At 40.9% G+C, this 25,624-nt stretch overlaps 1 protein-coding gene across 3 annotated transcripts in view; it reads right to left on the bottom strand.

The window, feature by feature from the left end:
• WDR47 (WD repeat domain 47) overlaps positions 1–25,624 on the bottom strand; it is a 61,888-nt gene that overhangs the window by 34,574 nt on the left and 1,690 nt on the right. For all 3 annotated transcript variants that reach the window (XM_084757245.1, XM_084757244.1, XM_084757243.1), the window contains exons 2-4: positions 9,478–9,644; positions 6,543–6,626; positions 2,998–3,082 (exon numbers count right to left, since the gene is read on the bottom strand). In XM_084757245.1, the coding sequence (XP_084613371.1) occupies positions 2,998–3,082; positions 6,543–6,626; positions 9,478–9,635 (327 nt within the window). In that variant the 5' untranslated portion in view covers positions 9,636–9,644. The remainder of the gene's footprint in view (positions 1–2,997; positions 3,083–6,542; positions 6,627–9,477; positions 9,645–25,624) is intronic.

Below are 25,624 nucleotides of genomic sequence, written 5' to 3'. Positions count from 1 at the left end.
AGCCATTTTCTTAGTCTCAACTTGTCTTAGAATAAATTCATATGGAGATAAAAAGCAAAATTCACAAAAGGAAATGTTTATAGTGGATTACTACAAAAACAAAAGAAACAGAACAGAAAGAAGCTTCGATTGAGATAATTGACAACAATGTGGATACTAAATACACCCTGTCGGCATGTCCAACTTGTAGCCTGCGCAAAGTATGTGCCCCAGGTTAGCTATGAATACGGCCCAACGCAAAAATATAAACGGACCTAAAACATTAAGGGTTTTTTTTTTTTCAACTCAATTGTGTGTTTCTTGAGTGTAAGCATTGTAGATGACAATATCATGCCCCAGTGTCCAATGTTAGCCACATTTGATGTTAGAACTTAACTGTTTGGGCCTATCTTACAGATTGAATCAACTGGTTAGTGACAAACTCAAAATAACAGGTTGAGTTTTTAAAACTCATTCCAGTGTTTTTTCTACTTGTGGATATCAGTATCTGGCAAAAAATTTCTCCATCGTGGAAAAAAATTCCATTGTAATATTCTTTGGGTTTTGCTATGATCTAAGTATCTGTGCCCCATAATTCATCTGTTGTGGGTGTGGCTCAGTAGATAAGAGCATTTGCTGCACAGGATAGAGACAAGAGTTCAGGTCCTCAGAACTGAGCCAGGAAAGTGGCTCACCGGGTGAAGTGTTTGCTACCAGCCTGATAATCCTGAGCCTAATCCCCAGGATCCAAGTGGTGAAGGGAGACCACTCAAACTGATCTCCACCCTTGTGAATGGAGAGAGGGAGAGGGAGAGGGAGAGGGAGAGGGAGAGGGAGAGGGAGAGGGGGAGGGGGAGGGGGAGGGGGAGGAGGAAGAGGAGAGAGAGAGAGAGAGAGAGAGAGAGAGAGAGAGAGAGAGAGAGAGAGAGAACAAATAAATAAATATTGAGGACTGTTGTCCTAATCCTTGGTGATTAAAATATATTTTAAAATATCCTTAATAAACCTCAATTCTGCTTCAAAAAACTCATTTAAAGTTTATGGTTTTGTTTTTTTTTGGGGGGGGGGGTTTGGTTTTTCGAGACAGGGTTTCTTTGTATAGCCCTGGCTGTCCTAGACTCTTTGTAGACCAGGCTGGCCTCGAACTCACAGCAATCCGCCTGTCTCTGCCTCCCGAGTGCTGGGATTAAAGGTGTGCGCCACCACCACCCAGCTAAAGTTTATGTTTGAGTTGCTTGAGTTTCGTTTTAAATTTTTGATTAATTCTGGTGGGAAATTAAGACAAAATTTCCAACAATTTTTAAAATGGTCCTAAACATACTTCTGCCGTTTTGCACTATGTATTTATGCAAAGTGTTGCTGTAAGCATTAACAATTATAAAGTCAAAATATTGACCATTGGCTGGCACGGTGACCGAGAGGATAGAGTCTGAGGACCTCAGTTTGATCCCTGGGACCCAGATGGTGGGAGGAGAGAACCAACTCCTGTACACTGTCCTCCAGCTCCCACATACTTCACCATGACGTGGGCGATGCACCCCCATAAAATAATACATAAATGATAGAGTTTTAAAATTGGATCAACTCTGAAAATGTTAACAATTTGCTATATCCTGCAATATAAAATATTTAGCCAAAATTTAACCCTTTATGTAACAAAGAGCAAGAGTCAGGAGGCAGAGGCAGGAGAACCAGACAAAAGTTCAAGGTCATCCTCAGTTCCAAGCCAGCTCAGAACCAGCCAGGGCTACATGGGAGTCTGCCTTTCTTCTGTTTTTTGGGTGCATGAGTCTTTTGCCTGCATGCATATATGTGCACCATATGTGTGCACAGTGTCCTGGAAGGCCAGAAAATGGTGTTGACTTCCTGAAACTGAGTTACAGATGATCATGAGGCAGCACATACATGCTGGGAACCAAACTCAAATGCCTTTCTTTATAAAAGACTAGAGCAACTGGAGAGATGGTTCAGTAGGTAAAGCACTTGCCATGTAGGATGATGAACTATGTCTGATGCCCAGAACCCACTAAAGCCAGGTATGCTACGTGTTCGTAATCCCAGGGCTGGAACAGAAAGACAGGAAGGACAATCCTAGAGAGCTCAGGGGCCAGCTAGTGTGGCCTGTAAGAGGACAGAGTTAACCAAGAATGGTTCACACATGCCTATAAGCCCAGCACGGAGTAGGTGGAGACAGTATCGTATCACTGGGGTTTACTGCCAGCCTCACTGGGTCCTTCCCAGTCTTTGCCTCAAAGAAACAAGGCCGAGAGTAACTGAGGAGGACACCCTAAGAGAACACTTTGGCTTCCATGTACACACAAGTATGTCCACGCACGTGCGCGCGCATACACACACACACAGGCAGAGTACACCTCACATATATACACACATATAAAAGAATTAAACAAATGTGCGTATCCATACTTCATTAGCATATAAATTTGCTTTCATGCCAAGCGTGGTGGCACACACCTTTAATCCCAGCACTCGGGAGGCAGAGGCAGGTGGATTGCTGTGAGTTCAAGGCTAGCCTGGTCTACAAAGCAAGTCCAGGACAGCCAAGGCTACACAGGGAAACCCTGTCTCAAAAAAACAAAAACAAAACAAAAATTTGCTTTCATCTTTAATAAATGATATGGTAAACCAATATGTATACCATTTTGAAATAAAATTCCTTATGGTTTGTGATCATTAAATGTTTTATTTGCATACTAATAAGTCCAGGGTCATGTAAAACTTTCTGAAGCAAAAAAGGAAAAGTTTAAGAGGACTTGGTCTAACTCACCTTACAGGAGGAGAATATATACTATTGAAGCACTCACAGAGCACCTTGGTTCAACAGACAGAGCAAGTTTTGAAGGACTACAGATTAAAAGTACTACATCTGCAAAACTACAGATCTTGCCTCATTACAGCACACGAAAACTTGGGAAACCCATGATAATAATCTTCTGGTTTACAGAATAAAATAGCTGAAAACAAGACTATGGCGCAAACCTTCAGGAATAAAAATCTTACATGCTGGGGCTCATCTTCTGCAGACATTGCATTGTTAACACACAAAGCTTCTAGAAACTTCTGCTTCAAGATAATATAACGAAATCTGTGAAGGAGGAAACAGTAAAGTGATTAGAAATTTGTACAATACCAGGCATGGTAGCACACATCTGTAAGCCCAGATGCAGGGGGTGTGGGAAAAGGAGGATCATGAGCTGGAAGCCAACCTGGGCCACACGGCAAGACACTGTGTTAGAGAAAGAATGATGGCCAAGCCAGATCCTCTGAGGCACAACAGGCCAAGTTTGTTCCATGTAGGGCTGTAGACTAAATGCAGAACTCTGCACATGCCAGGCCCACAGTCTATCAACTGCCTAGAGCACCACGCCAACCATTTTGTTTTAAAAATGATCAAATTGGTCTGGAATATGGCTCTGCAGGTAAGGGTGCTTACTGCCACACCTGAAGATCCAGCATCGTCTTCTGTCTCATGAGTACATATGTACATGCAGACATACATGCATAAGCATAACTGAAAACAAAAATAACACCACACTCAGCAAAAATAAATCTTTAGAAAATAAATTTCCACCATCCTGGCTTGATACTGCTAGATCAGACAGAAAAATGAGTGAAGAAAACAAAACAACAGGGGACAAAAAGAAAGAAAAAGAAAAAAAAAGGGAGGCAGGGTAAGAGATGCACTAAAATCAACTTGTATTAATTCAAGTGCTCAAACTACGGCTATTCCCAAAATGATTAATATAATAAGGAAAAGCCACGGAACTCTGGGAAAACAACAGGAAAAAAAAAGTGAAAGGATCAAGAGGAAATTTCACTAGAATCCACAAAGAGACAAAAGTGCTTTTTGAGACTAAGCAAGTTAACTACTTGCCTGAATTAAAAACCAACACTTTTAGGAAAGGTGGTTGGTTAATGGTGAAGAACAAACATTTGCTGTTCTAGCAGAAGACCCAAGTTCAGTTCCCAGCACCCACAGAAAGCAGCTCACAGCTCCTGTAACTCCAGCTCAAGAGACCCCAGACCGCTGGTGTCTTTAGGCACCTGCACTCACCTGCTCATATCCACACGCAGATACACCCACCTTATACATAAAATAATTGAAAATGTTTTACAAGTCCACATTTTCAAAGGATGATCACAGAATTCATAGTCTCAAGCTGGGAATATAGCTGAGTAGTACAGCACTTGCCTAGCATGTGCAGAGCACTGGTTTCTGTCCCTAGCATTTGGGAGATGGAGAAATCTACAGGGGCAGAAGAATACTTTATATAAAATAGTACACTTTTTTAGAATTTTATTTTATGTGCATTGGTGTGAGGGTATCAGATCCCTTGGAAATGGATTTACAGACAGTTGTGAGCTGTCATGTGGGTGCTAGGAATCGAACCTGGATCCTTTGGAAGGGCAGACAATGTTCTTAAAAACTGAGCCATCTCTCCAGCCCAAATAGTACATTTTTTAAAAGTGACTTAAAATTAGAAAGAAATTCATTAAAATTTGAACCTGAGTCAGGCTTGGTGGCCACTACCCTTAATTCCACCACTCAAGGAAGCAGAGGCAAGGGGATCTCTGGGAGTTCATGGTCATTATGGTCTACAAAGCAAATCTAGGACAGCCAAGGTTTTATACAGAGAAACCCTGTCTTGAAAAAACAAAACAAAACAATCTGAACCTGGTATGACTAGATGCTCAAACTTAGAAACAATAAATACACTAGCAAATATATATTTAATTTCAAAGGCTTAAAGAAAAATACCACAGGAAATGAACAGGTAAGAATATCTCAGAGGGTCCAGGCATGGTGGTCCATGCCTTTAACCCCAGCACTCTGGAAGCAGAGGCAGTCGAGGCTAACTTGGTCTACAAAAGCAAGTCCAGGACACCCAGGGCTACACACAGAAACCCTGTCTCGAAAAACAAAACAAAAAACACCTCAAAGGGGCTGGAGAGATGGCTCAGTAGTTAAGAGCACTGGCAGCTCTTCCAGATGACCGAGATTCAATTCCCAACACCCACATGGCAGCTCACAACTGTCTGTAACTCCAGTTCCAGGGAACGTGACACATTCACACAGACATATACATGCAGGGGGGAAAACAACAACAAAAATGTACATTAATACAACATTTTTAAAAAGAAAGAAAAGGAAAGCCAGGCATGGTAGTGCACGCCTTTAATCCTAGCACTCAGGAGGCAGAAGCAGGCGGATTTCTGTGAGTTTGAGGCCAGCCTAGTCTAGAAATAAGAGTCCAGGACAGCCAACGCTATACAGAGAAACCCTGTCTTGAAAAACCAGAAAGAAAAAAAAAGAATATCTCAGAGAGGCCCTGTGGTGGTGGTGCAGGCCGTTAATTCCAGCACTCGGGAGGCCCAGGACTACACAAAGAAACACTTTCTCAGAATCTCAGAAAAAAATAACAAAAAAACAACAACAAAAGAGTATCTCAGAGAAATATTATAAAAGACAAAAAACTTATGTGATAGATGCTATGTATAGCCCAGGCTGAGATGAAATTCCTTATTATTTGGAATGTGGAAACCAAAGATTACAAGTCTAGTCCATTCTGAGTAATAGAGCAAGACACTGTCTCTGAACAAATGTTTTTCAAGTTGCGGGTAGTAGGCTGGGCATGTAGCTCAGTTGGCATGTTTGCCTACCATGCACAAAGTCCTGGTTCAATCCCCAGCACCTCCTGACCTGAATTTGGTGGTACACACATATAAAACCAAGCACCCAAGAGGTGGGCGCAGGAGGACCAGACGTTCAAGCTCATGCTCTAGTATGGAGTTTGAGGCCAATCTGAGACTAATGAGACCATGACTCAAGCGGAAAGAGAGGAGGGGGTGGGGAGGGGAGGGAGGTGTGCTAAGCTATGGTTTACTGGAGAACATTTGTTAAGTATGTAGGACGCCCTACGTTCAGTCCCTAGAATGACAAACAAAATCTAAACAAACAAAATTCTCAGTCCTATGGGCAAAATTCCGTTTAATATTATATCCTAGAAGGAAAATGCAAAGTGAAAGATACATTTTTGAAGAAGTAATGGCCAAAAAATGTTTCAAATTGGAAAAATAAACATATAGCCCCCCAGCAAATCCTAAGCAGGAAATATCCAACCAACAAACAAATTAAAGAACAACACTTAAGCATATCATAATCAAACTGCTAAAAGCCAGTGATAAAGCATAAAACTTAGAGGCAGCCAGGGGAAGGAAGGAGGGAAGGCCACTGTTACACTAATAAGGACACACAGTACAGCTGGCTGCTCACTCAACACTGAGGGCAAGAGTCAGCAGAACGGTCTCTGACTCTGCACTGGTCTGCCTCTGCACACACACTACCGGCTGAGTAAATCTGACAGTGGATGTGCAGTCTTCAAGAACTGTTAACTGAGTAACTCATCCTACAAAGCGCTCCAGTGCAGCCGGATCCACTGTGTGCTGCTTCACAGCAAGACTGTGGCTTAATGTATTTATTGCTCTGTTCTGTTGCTGGACTGCTGCCAATGACAAGACACTAAAACTTTAAAATAAAATGTTACCTTTTCTTGTCAAATTTTTCCATACATTCTAGAGGCTGAATGAACTGAAGAACTTCATCCCATTGACCATCCAGAATTAGCTGCCTAAATCAAGAAAAGCCAGAATGTTCATCAATTCAGGTCACACTAACAGATGACAGAAGAGATGACAAAATGGACATTAAAAGCAAATAATGAGATTAACCTCTGATTCTTCAAACATTAGTACTATTCTTTTACAATAACAATTTCTCGATTTTGGAGTTAAGATAACAGTAAATTTATAAAAAGGACAGATGGGTGGACAGAAGGACCTGCATAAGATTCCTAACACTGTATTTAAAAATAATAACAACCAGTCACAATGTATGTTACAGTAGTTTTATAAAGGGGAGGGTTAATCTTTAAAATGGAGGAAGGACACAATTTCAAAGGTTTGCTCTTTAAGATGAATACATTAGATTAACAAAATTACTATTCCATAATTCTTTCCATTTCACCTCAGACCAGTAAAATCTCACCACACACCAACAGGCTCCTGGAGAGAACTCAAGGGCCAATACTAAATTCCAGAGGTATCAACAATTCAAAGACAAAGGCAAGCCTGGAGTGGTTTTTAATACCAAAATTCAGAAGTCAGAGACGGGTGAATCTCTGAGTTTGAGGCCAGCCTCATCTACAGAGTGAGTTACTGGACGGCCAGGGAGGAAAAAGAGGAGGTGGAGAAGGAGGAAAAGAAAATTAAAAGAAAAAAAACCAAAAAACAAAAACACAAGGGCAAGCCTCCCCTGGGAAGGCCTATGAGAAGGAGGAGGCAGCCAGAGGGAGCCCAGGGGAGCTTGGCCACCAGATACAAAAAGCAGTGAAGGGACGTGTTCAACAGGGAAACATTCCCAGATTGCTTTGCATCAGGTTTCAGGGCACAAATCCTGGTTTCAGGGTTCATAGAGAGGAGCCCCCTACTCCCCAGATTTCTATGGTGGAAGAAACTATGGATTTAGCAGAGAAAATGGAAACAAATCATCTAACTGGAGGCATCATCTTTAGCTCCAGTCCTCATAGCTCTGCTCCTCAGCTCCGCGGTGCTGCTGATGGTTGGTGTCTCTGCTTATCTATGAACACAGGAAGCAGAAGATCTGACTAATTGAAATGTTATCTCCAGGAAGGAAGTCGGAGGCTCACCAAACTCAAGAAATAAACAACTCACAAATCTCAGGAAGTTCCTGAAGCTAAAAGGATTCACAAGACCCCCACACACAAAGTTATGGATTTAAGAAACAAGTGCTGGGGGAGAGAGACTCTCCTGTGTATGGAGCTGCTTGCAGCCCTGTAGAGAGCTCTAAGTTTGCCGCTCTTACAAGTTATCATCGATGAAGCATGTGCACTTCAGTGTTATAGTTGCTTATGAATCACTCATGGTCTTGCATGTAGCCCCATGTTTTTGTAAATAAACCTAGTAAACACATTGGTTTATTTAAAAAAAAAAAGACAAGGGCAAAAGAACACTACCTCAGTACTGGTTCCTCATGATAGCACTAAGTAGGTTCCTGAGGCTGAGGACAAGGTGGGACGCAGGAAAGTGCAACAAGCTTAATAAGCTACAGACAATATAAGAAGCCTCAGTGCTCTCCTTTCAGCTTTCTGTTTATGAATTAGGAACAGTTCATTTCTTTCAAATATGCACTCCATTTCAAGGATATTTGGATTCGTTAAAACAGAACATATTTCTATGTGGGAGTTTGGAGTTTTCTTTTCCACCCAAGTCAGCTTGGAATATATTCAGTTTTCCACTGTGGCAAATAATGTGATTCCCCTTGCCTGGCAAATTCTCCACTAAGAATTGTGCCCTAGGAAAATAATTCAAGATACAAAGTCTCACATACAAAACCTGCTCAGTAGAATATTTAAGGAAACTAGAAGCAATGATCTAAAATGGGTGAACCACTAAGACTAAATTGTGCGTGTGCCACCACAAGCACTCGGAAGGCAGACACAGGCGGATCTCTGTGAGTTCTAGCCTGGTCTTCAAATCAAGCCCAGGACAGGCAGGGCCACACAGAAAATCCCAGTCTCAAAAAACTGTGAGAAGAGAGAAAGACAGACAGACAGACAGACAGACAGAGGGAGATGGAGAGGGAGAGGGAAAGGGAGGGGGAGAAGGTTAAATGGAAAAGTTTTAACATATATATTTGTAATCACAGAGACTCCCTGTGAGACGACAAAATTATTATTATTATTATTTTTGAACCATCTTGCTATGTAGCTCTGTGTGGCCTGGAACTCACAGACATCTGCCTGCCTCTACCTCTTAAGTAATACCTGGGGGAAAAAATGCTATTTGTTAAAAATATATACAAAAGGGGTTGGAGAGATGGTTCACTGGCTAAAAGCACTGGCTGCTCTTTTGGAGGACTGTGTTCAAATCCCAGCACCAACACGGCAGCTCACAACCATCTCTAACTTCATTCAGTTGCAGGGGATCTGACACCCTACTCTGGCCTCCACAGGCACCAGGTACACACCTGGTGCACAGACATACACTCAGGCAAAATACACATACAAAATTGAAATATATATGTGCAAGAATCACAATTGTTTCTTAGTAGTGGTGAACTTTCTTTATTTTTAATAATGAATATATTTTTATGATAAATGCTTTATTTTGTGGAATTCACTTGTATACATTATTTGTGGATATTTTAGAATATTGTCTTTACCTTTCCAGTGCCTTGGATTTGTTCAGTACTTTTAAATTGATACTATATTTTAAGGCTGTGACTGAAGACTTACCACTGAAAACATTCTACAGATAATATGACTATACACTGCAAATATTCCATTATGAAAAAAGTTGATTACACTTATGGTCTTTCATGAGCATATTATACATATTACTGTATTAATACTCTTCTTTGGAAGAGCTCCATGTAAGCCTCATAGTAATATACTAACATACCTCAGGAAAAGCATATCATCAGAAAACAGGCCGTTTATGACTCCACTCTCCTTCTCAAGTGCCAGCATACTAATGTGAAGCTTCTTTGAATTCAAGAAGTCCAAAATCAGCTTAATGATTTCAACCTCTTTCACATTCACCGTTTCTTCGGCCGTCATATTGCTAGCCTAAATAGACAGGAACAACAAAACTTAGTCTTATGGTTTATGCGTAAGTTTAATTGCCTAGAAATGACAATGTTACTTGGGAGGTCTTAGGGTTGTTGTTTGATTGGTTTGGTTTTTTTTCAAGACAAGGTTTCTCTGTATAGCCCTGGATGTCCTAGATTCACTTTCTAGACATAGATCTGCCAGCCTCTGGAGTGCTGAGATTAAAAGCATGTGCCACCACACCCAGCTGCTTAGGAGTTTTTAGTGTATGTATTTCACAAAGAAATTACCTATCAAAACTGAGTTGTTTCTTTAATGTGTTAAATATATGGTTTAGAAGCTGGGCATGGCAGCACATGCCTTTAATCCCAGCACTCAAGAAGCAGGCGGATCTCTGTAAATTTGAGGCCAGCCTGGTCTACAGAGTGAGTTCCAGGACAGCCAGGGCAGTTATACAGAGAAATCCTGGCTCTGGGTGGGGCATAGGGGAGAGTAGCTCAGACTTAGTACTAATCTGTAGCTGGGCATGGTGATGCCGTTAATCCCAGCACTCGGGCAACAGGGGCAGGAGGATCTTGTGAGTTTGAGGCCAGCCTACAAAGAGAGTTCCAGGACACCCATGGCTATTACATAGAGAAACCTGTCTGGGGGGGGCGCTGGGGGAAGGTACTAATCTGTGAGAACCATGCACTGAAGGAATGACAGATTAAATAATGAAGTCTGAAGTACCTCAAAATAATCTCTCAGTAACAGTATCAGGCATGTCTAACACTTGGACACTGTGATACAATGCTATCACCTACAAAGCCCATCTCAAGAACACCACCCCTTCCTCAATGGAGTTACACAAAAGAAAAAGGAAAAAAGAACAAAATTATAATTCTAAGCAAGTTTACAATTTTGTGCTGGGCTGAATTCACCTCTATTCTAGGAAACATGCTCAATGATCCACTCGTGAATCATTTTGAAGTTAAACAAAATAAGGCTCAATTAAAACAGGTAACTTCTAGGTAGTGTCAGTGTGATAGTGGTAATGACAATTATATTTCAACACTTTAGATTCCTTCTACTGAGATTGGATTGGCCATGGGCCTAAGGGAAAACCAAACACTATTGTTCTGCTAAAGGAAAATAGCAAGAAAAATAACTCCTGACAACATTCTGTTATACCTATAGCTCAGTATCTCGCTCAGCCATCACCAGAGACGCTTCGTCTTGCAGGAGATGGGAACTAATACAGAAACCCACAACTGAACAACACACAAGAGGGAGAGGCTTTAGAACACTCAGCTGTAGATAGGATGACATCATCAAGCTTCCCCTCCCCTCAGGGCTCGGGGACTATGCAGAAGAGGAAGCAGAAGGGTTATGAAAGCCAGAGGTGATGGAGGACATCAAGGAAACAGTGCCTTCCAGACATAACAGTGCTGATGCACATATACGCCCACAGGAAGCATGGACACGGCCTGCACAGGTCCAAGACAGAGGGGGATGCGGACTGGAGCTCCCACTCCTAACCAAGAAGCTATTTCCAATTGGCACCCACTGGCAAAGGAAAAATTAGTTTTCCCCAACAGAGTCTCACTGGGTATATAAACCATACTTAGGGGCAGGTTCCATGCCCAGCAACAGATGACCAACACAAAAGAAACTCAATAATAGTTCTGTAGATAGATTTTTTTTTATGGATGGGGGGTCTCATAGCTTTGTCTGAGTTTTTTTTTTTAATCATACTGATCTTTTTGTTTTGTATATTATGGTTTCCAATTTTGTGTTTATGGATTTTGTGAGACTGCTTTTCTTTGGTTGGTTGGTTGGTTGGTTTTTTGAGACAGGGTTTCTCTGTGTAGCCTCGGATGGCCTGGTCTATTCACATTGTAGACCAGGCTGGTCTTGAACTCACAACGATCTGCCTGCCTCTGCCTCCTGAGTGCTGGGATTAAAGGTGTGCGCCACCACGCCCAGCTGAAAAAAAAGTTTTCAATAGAAAAAAATAAAATAAAATGCCTCCTAAAATGCTTACCTATACATCTGTAATGACACAACTAAATACATAGGCCATGAAAGTAAAAAGATTTACACCTAGGAGGGCTGAAAAAAATCAGATCAGTACTCTCTTTTTGTATAAGCCATATACAACTGTATTTTTCTTTTTAATTTTTATTTAAGTAGTTTATTCAGATTACATCTCAGCTGTTATCCCCTCATCTGTATCTTCCGGTTCCCCCGTCCCTCCCTCTTTCACCCTATTCCCCTCCCCTAGGTCTGTGACAGAAGGGGACCTCATCCTCCACTATAAGATCACAGCCTATCAGGTCTCTTCCTGGTAGCCTGTGTATTCTTCCTCTGAGTGTCACCAGGTCTCCCCACTACAGCTGTATTTTTCAAATGTTAATACTCATAGTAAATACTCAGCTCCCTGACAAATTACAAGAACAAGGGCACATCTACTGTGAGAACACAGACCATCAGATGTCCACATTCCAGGAAATGTGACACAGGCTGTTACTGTAGAGGGCCCTAGGGGAACCCTCCAGGGGGATTCAAGCACATCAACATCAAGCTGAGTTTCCTTGGAAAGAAGAGGCTCTGGGTTGACAAACAGCACCGTCTGAGCCATCTGTAGACATGGTCAGAACATGATCAAGGGTGCTACACTAAGCTTCCGTTACAAGGGGAGGTCTGTGTATGCTCGCTTGCCCGTCAATGGTATTATTCAGGAGAATGGGTCTCTGATTGAAATCTGAAATGTCTTGGGTGAAAAATACAACACTGGGTTTTGGATGAGGTCAGGTCATTCCATTTCTCAAGCCCAGATGGATGAGTTAATCCATGAAGGAAATAATATTGAACTTGTTTCAAAGTCCACGACTTTGATTCAACAAGGCACAACAGTTAAGAACAAGGACATCAGAAAGTTTTAGATGGCATCTATGTGTCTGAAAGGGGATCCATGCAGCATGCTGATGAGTAAGGCCAGAGGCACCTAGCTCCAAAAACAAGATCCCGGATTATAATTATGATTTGGAGTATATTTGGGGACAATAAATAAAAAATACTTCTATTACAGAAAAGCAAATGAACTTACAGTAGCGCTGGCAATATGGCTCAGAAAGCAAAGACACTTGCTGTCAAGTCTGACAACCTGAGTTCAACATCCAGAACCCACACAGTGGAGGAAGAGAACAGACTCCTGACAAGCTGTCCTCTGACTTGCACACTCTGTGCCTTGCAAAGACTCATACACACACAAAACAAATACATGTAAAAAAAATTCCTCAGAGCAATGCAAAGGATTACAGGCTAACAGACTGGCTGCAAAGACATGTTACCTGACGACTAACAGGACTGTAAAAAAGCATGGTCTTTCTTACTGGACCAAGTTGTTCTAACCAAGTCTATCTAACAGCACATAAGTGCATGCTGGTAGAGAACCAATTTTGTTCTTTTCAGTCTGCTTAAGTTTTGTCATTTTATTTCTTCATAAAGAGGAATGCAAATGTACAGCCAACTAGAATGTTCTCATCAGCAAATAGCATATTGTCTCTTATGCAGAGAGGCTAACATGGATAAGGAGCAAAGCATGTTATGAAAATTATTCAACTAGAAAAAAATTTTAAACACTCTCATTATATAGGCCCTTGCTAACCTATAACTCCCTATATGGACCAGAATGGCCTCTACCTCCTGAGCACAGGAATCAAAGGCATGTACCACCTTACCAGGCCTATTTATTTATGTGTCTAAGTATCTTGCCTTGCCTGTGTGTCTGTGCACCACATGTATGCAGTACCTGAGGACTCCAGAAGAGGACATGGGCCAGCAGGTGGGTGCTGGGAACCAAACCCAGGTCTTCTGGAAGAGCAGCCAGCGTTCTTAACTGCTGAACCATCTCCCCAGCCCCTCAACTCAAATATTTAGTGATTTAAGAGTAAAATTGGCTGGGCGTGGTGGCACACTCCTTTAATCCCAGCGCTCGGGAGGCAGAGGCAGGTGAATCCCTTTGAGTTCCAGGCCATCCTGGTCTACATAGTGAGTCCAGGACAGCCAGAGATACACACAGAGAAACCCTGTCTTGGGGGGGGGGGGGTGCCGAGGAGTAAATAGTTGGGGGGGCAGGTAAGATGACTCAGCAGGTTAAAATGCCTGCTGCTAAGTCTGAAGACCTGAGTTTCATCCCCAGGACACACATGATCAGAGGAGAAAACCAACTCCTCCACATTGTCCCTGACCTTCACGTGGTGTGGGTGTGCAGAGGAACATACAAATGTAAATACAAGCATAAGTTTTAAAACAGTTTAAAGAGCAATATGTCTATTTTCACAGTGCTGCAATACCTGCCTGCTTCAGTTAACAGATAAACACAAACTTCTCTTCTAATAGACCAACTGTCCAGCTCCTCACACTCGGATTCTCCCTTTGCTACATCCTCCTGTTTGTCCACAAGAGGATAAATAAAGTCAGTGCGAGCTATACTCACTAAATTCTGACCACATTTTAAAACTATCTCCCTGAGATTTCTCCCAAACACACTGATTAGCAATTTTAACATCCTCAAATCTTCATATAATTTTACTAAGAAAATAAAAGGTGGCTTTAACTAATTTCACTTGCAGAAAAATATTCCATCTTCATGAGACTTTAGGGGCATCTCACCATGCACCAACTACAAACTCAGCAAGAACTGCAACTATAATTTTCTAATGTAGTTCAGTATAAATATTTTAGAGATCTCATAGTCAACATTTAGTCTAAATATTAAATATTTCTAGAATGGAATTTATGGTAATCGTCCGACCTTAACTCATAACCATGCTTAGAGGCCTCTTGTACTTCCCAGGCTGGTCTCAACGCCTGGCCTCACATGATCCTTCCTTCAGGCTCAGCTTCCCCATAATCGAGACTATAGTCATATCGTGCTGTGACCAGCACAATTACAAGCTTAGTGCTACAATTATTTTTGACCAATAAAGCCTAAAGGAAGATGGGCTGTGCCTTTATCCCAGCATTTGGGAGGCAGAGGCAGGCAGAGCTCTGTAAATTCAAGGCCAGCCTGGTCTACAGAGTAAGTTTCAGGACAGCCAAGGCTATTTAGGGAAACCCTGTTTTGAAAACAAACAAGTCTAAAGGAAAAAGATTCACACTGTCAAAAACATTTATTTTACATCGACTACTGAATAGGTAACAGAAAGCATATTCTAAATTATTTAGAATTAGTTCAGGTTTGGAAAACAACTAATTAACAAAAGACACTTTGTAATTCTATACTATGGAATTCCCAGTAGAAAAGTATGGTATTTTAATCACTTAGTTCAGAAATTTTATTCTAAAAGTTTCATTCTTGCAGGATACAATATAAATATACATATACATATGCTTGGAAGATGTGTAACTGAACCATTCCTGGCACACTCATAGTAGCTGGGCCTCCTGGCTACCCCACCATGCCCATTTTTGTTTACTTGCTTGTTTGTTTCTCTGGAGGGTGTTCTGGGGGAGGGAAGAGAAGGAGGGTGAGACAAGGGCTCACTATGTTGTCCAGTCTCAACTCTCAGGTTCACATGGTCATCTCAACTCAGCATCTTGGATTGCTCAGACTATACTTATGTGGTGCTACATGTAAAAAAACATCTTTTAATTCATATGCAAGTCAGGCATAGTGGCACACACCTATAATCCTAACACCCAAGAGACTGTGGCAGGAGGATCTCAAGTTCAAGGTCAGCCTGGGTTAGACAGTAAAACCACTGTCTTTAAAAGACAGTGTAGGAAAGGGCGTGAAATTATAACTTAGTGATAGAGTGCTTGCTTTACATGCTGAAGGCCCCAGCTTCAATTCCCAGGCGGGATGGGGCAGGGGGAATGACACTAGTATGTTCAACTAATGCTAGTCAAATGACCTTGAGATGCAAAAAAAAAAAAAAGTCACTGAAAAAAAAAATGCTTCTCCTAGGGGCAGACGAAGTCATTTTTGTTTCCAACTTCTCTAAATGTTTTTGATTTTTAACAGAGTTCTGGCCCTTTGATCCAACTATTTTGTAAAAGCATCTATTTTTGTAAAAGCAACTATTTTCTAAAAGCATCTTGGCTGCTTCCCAATCTATGGTTGCTGGAAATATGTACTTAGAAAAGAATTCACAAAGAGACAACAGTTAGGGTATATCCCACTGAAGTGGGGGTGGTGCCAATGTCTACATTTCCATTAATAAATGACAGATCTTTTGAAGTCAAAACATGAAACTGTTTCTTAGGGATTTTCCTTTGAAAAGTAAATTTTTATATTAATATTCAATAATCAGGAGACACAAATAACTTTTTAATATAAGAGAAGAGGGCTGGAAAGATGGCACAATAATTAAGAACACAGGCTACATGCCTGGTGGTGCTGGAACACACCTTTTGATCCCAGCACTCAGGAGGCAGAGGCAGGTGGATGTCTGCATTTGAGGCCAGCCTGGTCTACAGAGTGAGTCCAGGAGCCAGCGCTGCACAGAGAAATCCTGTCTCAATCCCCCCCATAAAACAAACAAACAAAAACCCACTGGCTACAGCTGAGCATGATAGGCAGAGGGAGGCAGATCTACACGCTGAGTAAGGGACAGCCAGGGCCACAAGGAAGGACCCTGTCTCAAAAACAAAACCACTGGCTGCTCTTACAGGAGACGTAGGGTTGAATGTGCAGCACCCACACAGCAGCTCACAACCCTCTTTAACTCTAGTCCCAAGAGATCTCATGCCATCTTCTAGCCTTGTTGGGCACTACATACAGGCAAAACACTTATAACAACAAAATATAAACAAAAGATATAAAATAACATAAAAGTTTTAACATTGGGCATATTGGCACATGTCTTTAGTTCCAGCATTTGGGATACAGAGGCAGGTGACTCTCCATGAGTTCAAGGCCAGCCTGGTCTACAGAGAGAGTTCTAGGACATCCAGGACTACACAAAGAAACCCTGTCTCAAAAAACCTAAAAAAGAAAAGAGAAAAAAAAAAAAAAGAAAAAAAAAGTTAGTTTTAGAAATCTCAGATTAAAGGTCAATCAATGTTAACAACAGCTTTAAAACAATGGTAACAGAAATATGTTTTCATACATTGAGAAAGAAAATTTTCATGAAAAAAATATTAATAGCTGCAAGTGGTGACATACTGCAGTAATTTCAGCACTCAAGACTACTAAAGAATTTGAGGTCAGCCTGAGCTATCTAGTATATCCAAGGAAAACTTGGGCTCTACACAGCAAGACAGTGTCTCAAAAAAAAAAAAAAAATCAGTGTTAGCTTTCTAAGCAAATATAAATAGAAATGATTTAATGGTTCTTTGCAATGACGTTGCTTACTTAAAATATAGAATTAGAAAGAAGGAAAACATGGGAGGCTAAAAACAGTTTAGAAGTTAAGGTTGAGGAAACTAGAACAGTCTAAACTTTATAGTCATAAAAAAGATGCTACAAACCGGGCGTGGTGGTGCATGCCTTTAACCCCAGCGCTCAGGGAGGCACGGCAGACAGTTCGAGGCAGCCTAGTCTATAGCGCAAGTCCAGAACAGCCAAGGCTACACAGAGAAAACCTACCTCAAAAAACAAACAAACAAAAGTGCTTACAGTTTCCTTTCTATAATTTGCCTTTATTTTTTGTGATTTGCTTCAACTCATATCTTATTAACAGAGAGCAAATATTTTGCTGGGGTATTATGAAGTCTGGGATAATCAGAAATGTTGAATTTATAAGCTCAGTTAAATAAAATATATTTTCTTTAGATCATTTACAAACAAACCTTTCCTTCTAATGCTCTATCGCCTCTGCTAATTGTCAAACAAACATGTGTGTCCTTTCTTTTATTTATTTATGTTTTTTTGTTCTTATTGTTTTGTTTTGTTTTTCGAGACACGGTTTCTCTGTGTAGCCTTGGCTGTCCTGGACTAACTTTGTAGACTAGGCTGGCCTCGAACTCACAGTGATCCGCCTGCCTCTGCCTCCCAAGTGCCGGGATTAAAGGTGTGCGCCACCAAAGCCCATCACTTGTGTCCTTTCTTAATGTTGATAACCGACTTCTGACTATCAACTATTTTATCTTACCTTCCAGAGCTATGGGTGATTTGTGTCTCTCAGAAGCAGCTGTGGGGCTGCAGATGTTGATATAAAGTGCTTAGTTACCATGCAACAAGTTCTGGGCCACATAGCCAGGTGTGGTGATGCATACCTGCCAATTGCAGCCCCCAGAAGGAAGAGGAAGGAGTATCAAGTCACCTCTGGCTACAGAACAAGTTCAAGGCCAGTAGTGGCCACTCAAAAATTAAAAAGGGGGTGCTGGAGAGATGGCTCAGTAGTTAAGAGCACTGGCTGCTCTTCCAGAGGACCCAAGTTCAATTCCCAGCACCTACATGGCAGCTCACAGCTGTCTGTAACTCCAGTTCCAGGGGATCAGACACCCTCACATAGATATACATACAGCCAAAACATTTATGCACATAAAATAAATAAATAAGCCTTTTCAAAAAAATTTCAAGGGCACAGAAAATTGTCTTAGTACCTAAAGGCACTTGTCACAAAACCTGAAAACCTTAAGTTCGATCCCTGGGGTCCACAAGTTAGAAGGAGAGAGCCTATTTCCATGTGCTATTCTCTGACCTGCATCTGTCTGTGTACAATGGTGTGCACACACAAATACACACACATGCACAGAGAATAAACCTTTTTAAAGATAAAACAAAAAGGAGCACATTATGCTTGGGCATGGTGGCACACTCCTAAGTGACAACAGTGGAATAAAAGGTGGTGACTAGGACAAGACTATGGTGAGTTAGAGCCAACTGGGTACAGTGTGAGACATTACTTCAAAATAAGTAAAAGAAACATGATCTTCAAAGCCTGGTGCCACCTTAGCTATAGAATAAATTAAGCTTAAATCGTATGTTGTACATATCCCTAAAATGTCTCTAGAAAAAGACACAAGGAATTAGTGATAATGATTGTGTTCCAAAGACCCGGCTGGCCTCAAACTCACAGTGATCTGCCTGCCTCTGCCTCTCCAGTGCTGGGATTAAAGGTGTATGCCACCACGCCCAGCTCCAAAAATTTTTTTAAATAATAAAACATAAGCAAACAGTTATGGTAGCACACACTTTAAAAATACCAGCACACTGAAGGTAGAGGCAGGCAGATCTCTGTGAGTTTGAGGACAGTCTACATAGAAAGTTTTGGCCACTCAAGGCTGTATATTGAGACCATATCTCATACACACACACACACACACACACACACACACACAGAGAGAGAGAGAGAGAGAGAGAGAGAGAGAGAGAGAGAGAGAGAGAGAGAGAGAATATGAGATTAAAGAAAAAGAAAACAACCTCAAGTCTGATCCAGGGATATGACATACACCTGTAATCCAGCACTTGGAAACACAAGCAGTTAATTCCAGATCAGCCTATTTGAGTGCCAGTACTGCCAGGCATCTGCACACATAACTCTACATTCCTATAACTAAAAATAAACTCAAAAGTAACAAGCTAGTGTGTGTGTGTTTGTATGTATGTATGTACATGTTTGTATGTATGTATGTGTGTTTGTACATATGTATGTACGTATGTATGTAATATTACTTCAGAGTGATTTGTACTTTCTCATAACCCAAGACAACTTCTCACACTTGCACTGATCTATGGATATAGCAATATGTAATTAGGAATCAATTTATTATTGCTATGATCATTTAGCATAATAATAATAACAGGTTTTCCCCTAGGGCCCATAACCAATCTAGTCATTACCAGGTATGGGTTCCATCTTATGGAATAAACCTTAAATCCAATAAAAAAAGTATTGTTTTAAATACAAAATCTCAAATACTCGATCTTACTGATAAAAACTCAGGCGCCAGATGCTGGGGTAAAACCTTACTACCTCAGAGAGGCAGAGAAAGCACCCAGCTGGTTTTCCTACACAGCCAACATCCCAGAAGGAAAAGGCCCATTCTTTTCCATGCCATCTTAAAAACCCTTCAAAATGTTTGTCCCTCCTTTCTACTTCCAGTGCATCTCTCTATCCATCCCCCAGACTTCCTCACTCTCTATGGATTTTCCCATGTTCACTTCCTATCAACTGGCTACTTGCTCTACCTCTTGACCAAGGGTTAATTGTATTTAATCCTGTTTACAGAAAGCTCTTGATTATAGGTGTGTGCTAGGGCTGAGCCACACCACAGCCATCTGTTTATTTTTTTTAGATATTTTATTTAATCTTAAGTTATGTGCATGTGTTGGTGTAGGGGTGTCAGGTCTTGGAGTTACAGATAGTTGTGAGCTGCCATGTGGGTGCTGGGAATTGAACCAGGGTCCTTTGGAAGAGCAGGCAGTGCTCTTAACCACTGAGCCATCTCTCCAGTCCCCAGCCATCTGTTTATAATAAGCAGAAAGTTCTTGAATTAAAGGGTGTGTGCTAGGACTGAGGCACACCACAACTAGAAACAAGTTTATGCAGTACACAATGTTGGGGTTCATGGTGTGATCAAATATCTTGCATCAAAAAAGTGGTAGGTTACTCTCATAACATTTGTGCCACTATTGCACTAACGGACACATCTTGCAGCCAGTTCATTATTACGGCTCGCAGTATTCACAGCTCGGTGGGTATTGTTTATAACACCTTCCAGCAGTATCAGCAAGAACACTAGCAAGTAATGGTGAAGCTTCCAGCTGCGCATCAGCTAGATCTCTCCATGATCGATGATTTAAGAGTGTGGTGTCTTCAGCAATAGTATCTTACTGTCAAGTTGTGAAGGACAGCATTGCACTGGCATGTTTGTTATCCTTGTAATGTTTTAGGGAAGTCTGTGGAACCCCATTGGCCAACAACTCAAAAAGATGTGATCCATTCTTGGTACTGGGGTTTTTATTTGGTGGCATATGATGTTTAGTTAGGCTATTGTTCCCCTCATTATATGGTAATCCTACTTGAACTCCTTTTATATATGTTTATATTTAGAAAGCTTCTACTGTAATAGGTTTCCAGATGCTTTTCAAAGGCCATTAAAGTTAGTTGTCCCTCTTCTACCCTACCCTGTTCTCATTTCCCATTTATCCCTTTATAACACTATATTGTACCTCTCCTTCCTTGAAACATCCCTTCCTTCCCCCAAAGTTCCCCCTCACTTCCTAGCTATCTAACGTCTGAGGGGGCTGGAGACATGGCTCAGTAGCTAAGAACACTGTCTAACGTCTGAGAATTCAAACGAAACATATATCTAAATCATAAAAGCTAACATCCACATATGAGGGAAATAACAATGCTTGTCTTTCTGGGTGTGGATTGCCTCACCCAGGATGACTGTGGCGTATACTTGAGAGGTTAAGGCAGGAGGATAAACCTTGGGATTTGCAGGCAGTCTTGGAAACACAGAGAGATTCCATTTCAAAGGATCATCATCACCATCAACATACATAGCTCAGGTTGGTCTCAGACTGAGTGCTTCAGATAAAGGTATACACTATGCCATTGGATTTCTCACACAAAGACAACTTTTAATTTTAAAATTAATTATCTGGCCGGGCCTGGTGGCACATGTCTTTAATTCCAGCACTCTGAAGGCAGAGGCAGACAGATCTCTGTGAGTTAGAAGCCAGCCTGGTCTACAAAGAGAATACAGGACAGCTGAGACCACACACACACACACACACACACACACACACTCATTCACTCTCACTCTCTCTCTCTCTCTCTCTCTCTCTCACACACACACACTCTCTCTCTCTCACACACACACTCTCTCTCACACATACACACACACACTCTCTCTCTCACATACACACACACACACACACACACACACACACACACACACACACACACTGAAAAGATAGTTCAGCAGTTTAGAGCACACACTCCTCTTGCAGAGGACGCAAGCTCAATTCCTGTACCCATACCCCGTGGCTCACAACACTCTTTACCTCCTGTCCCAATGATCCAGCGCCCTCTTATGGCCACAGAACGCACCTACAAACATATAGCATTTGCACACACACACACTCACACAAGAATAAAAGTAAAGATAAACCCTTGAAATTTTTAAACAAAATTAAGCTAAAAATTATAAAAATGAAAAAGTTTAGAATTAGATCACAAAGGTTCTGTTCCATTATTGAGCTAAAAACTATAGAGCAGAATTCCCAAAACAAGATTAATTGGTGTATTTTCAATGTACAAATACTGGGTACTATTCTTAGGTCTTATGTATATTGTAATGGAGCCTTACAAAACCATTTTCCACATCTCCTACCATCTGGATGATGTTCCTCTGAATACACACGAATATCTGTCTTAATTAAAGCACCTGGAATGGAATACAGTATTTCTGGTATGGTCTGGTCAGTAACTATATGGAGTAAAATTAACACTACCCTTAATTTACTTATGATCTTCTTGTTGCACTAGTTAACATTTCATCACCCAGCCCCCTCCCTTTCTTCCCTCCCCTCCCCTTTATTAAGACATTACTGCGGTCTAGGTTGGCCTGGAACTTGCTACGTAGACCTTCAAACTCACAGCAATCCACATGCCTCAGTCTCCCAAGCACTGGGATTACAGGCATGAACCACTATGCCAAGCTGCTTTTTAGAGACAGGATCTCACATAGCTCAGGCTGGCTTCAATCTGGCTTTGAACTAATGAGTCTCATGCCTCCATCTCCCAAGAGCTGGGATTACAGGTGTGTGCCACCATACCTAACTCCCAATTTTTTTTTTTGATATTGGTAAACAAAACTTACTTAATTCTATCCCTAAGTTTTCAAAATAATGTTTGAAAAGATGTTAAAACCAGAAGTTGCAGAGTTCATGAATTAACAGCATGTTAATGAACTGAGTTTAGTTCCCAGCACCAACTTCAGTCATCTCACAGTCACTTGTAACTTTTTAAACAAACTCGTTTAATTGGTACTGGCAAGATGCCTCAGTAAGTAAAGGCACTTGCCACCAAGGTCTATGACTTGAAACGATGCCAGGGCCCACATGATAGAAAGAGGGAGCTGATTCCTTCAAGTTGCCCCCTGACGTAGGCACCTGCACTATACATGCACACACAAAGAAAATAAGTAAACACATACACATAATAAAAAGTCTTAAACATATATTTAAGTATTTTTTTATGTGCTAACACTAGTTTGTATACCTCAGATACAATGGTTAAGTTACTATGGTAAATATGAACACACACACACACACATACTCTCAGTTTTAAGAAACGGTGATGTTGCTGGGCATGGTGGCACACGCCTTTAACCCCAGCACTTGGGAGGCAGAGGCAGGTGGATCACTGTGAGTTCGAGGCCAGCCTAGTCTACAAAGTGAGTCCAGGACAGGCAAGGCTACCTACACAGAGAAATCCTGTCTCAAAAACCAAAAAAAGAAAAAAGAAATTGTGATGTTTTATTAAAAAAAAAAAATGAATAGCCGGGCGGTGGTGGCTTTAATCCCAGCACTCAGGAGGCAGAGGCAGGTGGATCGCTGTGAGTTTAAGGCCAGCCTGGTCTACAAAGCGAGTCCAGGATAGTCAGGGCTACACACAGAGAAACCCTGTCTCAAAAAACCAAAAAAAAAAAAAAAAAAAGAATGAGTATCTAAAGAAAATCATATATAAAATACCAAGGCAGTTCAAAGGGGCAATGAAGTTTCCTGCTAAGAATAGGCATAAAAATTAATTCTTCTTTTTAAACTTTCTATTTTATTATTTAATGTGTATGGGTGTTTTGCCTGCACGGATGTCTGTATATCACTTGGGCACCTGATGCCTACAAAAGTAAGAAGAGGGTGTTAGATCCCCTGGACTGGAATCAGAGATGGTTATAAGCCACTATCTGGGTGCTGGGACTCAAACCCATGTCCTCTGGAAGAGCAGTCAGCTCAGATTATTAGTCTTTGAATCCAAAGAGAAAGTGAAAAGATACTGATGTTTATTTACACTGTGTCCTAGGCTAGATATTCCATGCACCGTCTGTATGACATGTATGCTCAGAGGTGTGAAACTTGTCTGTAGGGAAAGTAACTACATCGCCCAGGATGAAATGAGTCAGGCTACCTACACCAGTCATTCTCAGCCTTCCCGATGTTATAACCCTTAATACAGCCCCTTATATTGTGGTGACCCCCCAACCACAAAATTATTTTCGTTGCTTCTTCATAAGTAAAAGTTTCTACTTTTATGAATCATAATGTAAATCTCTAATATGAAAAATATCTGATGTGCAACCCCTGTGAAAGGAGAGTTTAGCAAAAGGGGTTGCAACCCACAGGCTGAGAACAACTGATCTAAACTAAATTTCTGCACCATTCACAGTACGATACCCTAACTTTTTACAGGACTTAAAACAAGAGGGGATAAGCTGGGCAGTGGTGGTGCATACCTTTAGTCTCTGGAGGCAGAGGCTGGTGGCTGGGTCTCCGTGAGTTTGAGGCCAGCCTAGTCTACAGCGTGAGTTCCAGTGCAGCAAGGGCTATATATATAGTAAGACCCTGTCTCAAAAGCAAAACAAAAAACAACAAAAAACAAGAAGATAATTAGAATTTAAGTAATGGTGGATTTTCTAAAAATTGGAATTATAGAGCCAGGCACGGTGGTGCACACCTATAATCTCAGTACGTGGGGAGGCAGAGGCAGGTGGATCTCTGTGAGTTTGAGGCCAGCCTGGTCTACAAAGCAAGCAAGTCCAGGACAGCCAAGGCTACACAGAGAAACCCTGTCTTGAAAAAACAAAAACAAACAAACAAACAAACAAACCAAAAAAATTGGAATTACAAAAATAAAATTTAACAGCCCCCCTCACCGTGCTATGTGAGGATTTGCCTTTTATTAACTAAGAATACTTAAGACAAAGCTTCTTAAAACTTTGTGTTTAAGGGCAGAAGAAACTAAATACAGATTAGAGTGCACTTAGCTTCAACAAACTCCAAGAAGGAATCTCTTTTGAAATCTCTTAAATGTTACCTTAGAAATTAATGTGGATATCGCCTTTCTATCATCTTTGATTTGTATAAATATATCCAATTCTTCAAGTGAAATTAAGGATTATTTCATGTGTACTTCATTTACATGCCTACAGATCTGTTTCTTGGCCACTGAAGCTTGTTCATCCTTTATTAGCCCAGGGTCTTACGGATACTAGATAGTATTCAGCCACTGATACCTCAATTTGAAAAACTTGGGTCAGAGGAGATAAAGTTATATCATCCTTTGTCAAGAATTGGTGACCCATGGTGAGGATTATCTGGCGCCAAATATAACTCAAGTCTGTTATTAGCAGTAGCCTTATTTGCAAGAAAGCATCACTACCCACAAACAAGAAGAAAACACTCTTTCCCCCATATCACCATGATACAGAAAAACAAAAAACAAAAGCCTCAACTGAGAATGGGCACACACCTCAACTGTTCCTATAAATTCTTTAAGGCCACTGTAATAAATAAATAAGTAAATAAATAAATAAATGTTAAAAATGATAATAATCCTTGTCAATGTTCCTCTCTAGTAAAAGGTAGTCAACAGATGCCTTAATATTTTCCCAAAGTGCTTGAAAATGAATTGACTTATTTATTCAACATCACAGTCTACTCTCAGACTAAAGCAACACCAGGTATTATCCCTATTTTACAGAGTAAGAAAACAAGGTCAATGGTAGGATAAATATCTCTTCCAAGACTGTAATTACAGTAGCAAAGAGACACTTAAATCCAGGCAATTTTATTTCCAGGGAACTGACCTACCAAGGAAAACTGGACGTTTTTCTTATTTTGAAATGTTTTTCAAACTATAGCATATACTAAACAAGTCATATGGTGTCCATTTAGTAACAAACTATTTCAAAAACAAAAGAGACTGTGCACAATTATGTAACTGGAAACACTGGTTAGCACTCTTGTTCTCTTATACATTCCTACTACTGATTTTCATAAAGAGGGACAAAAAATTGAAAGTGACAGGGTGGAAAATAACAATGTAAATGTC

Source organism: Acomys minous (assembly GCF_964271855.1).
Source record: "Acomys minous genome assembly, chromosome: 14".
In the NCBI taxonomy this organism is placed as follows: domain Eukaryota; kingdom Metazoa; phylum Chordata; class Mammalia; order Rodentia; family Muridae; genus Acomys; species Acomys minous.
Note: the sequence above shows the minus strand (reverse complement) of the source record. Positions and strands in the feature narration are given on the sequence as shown.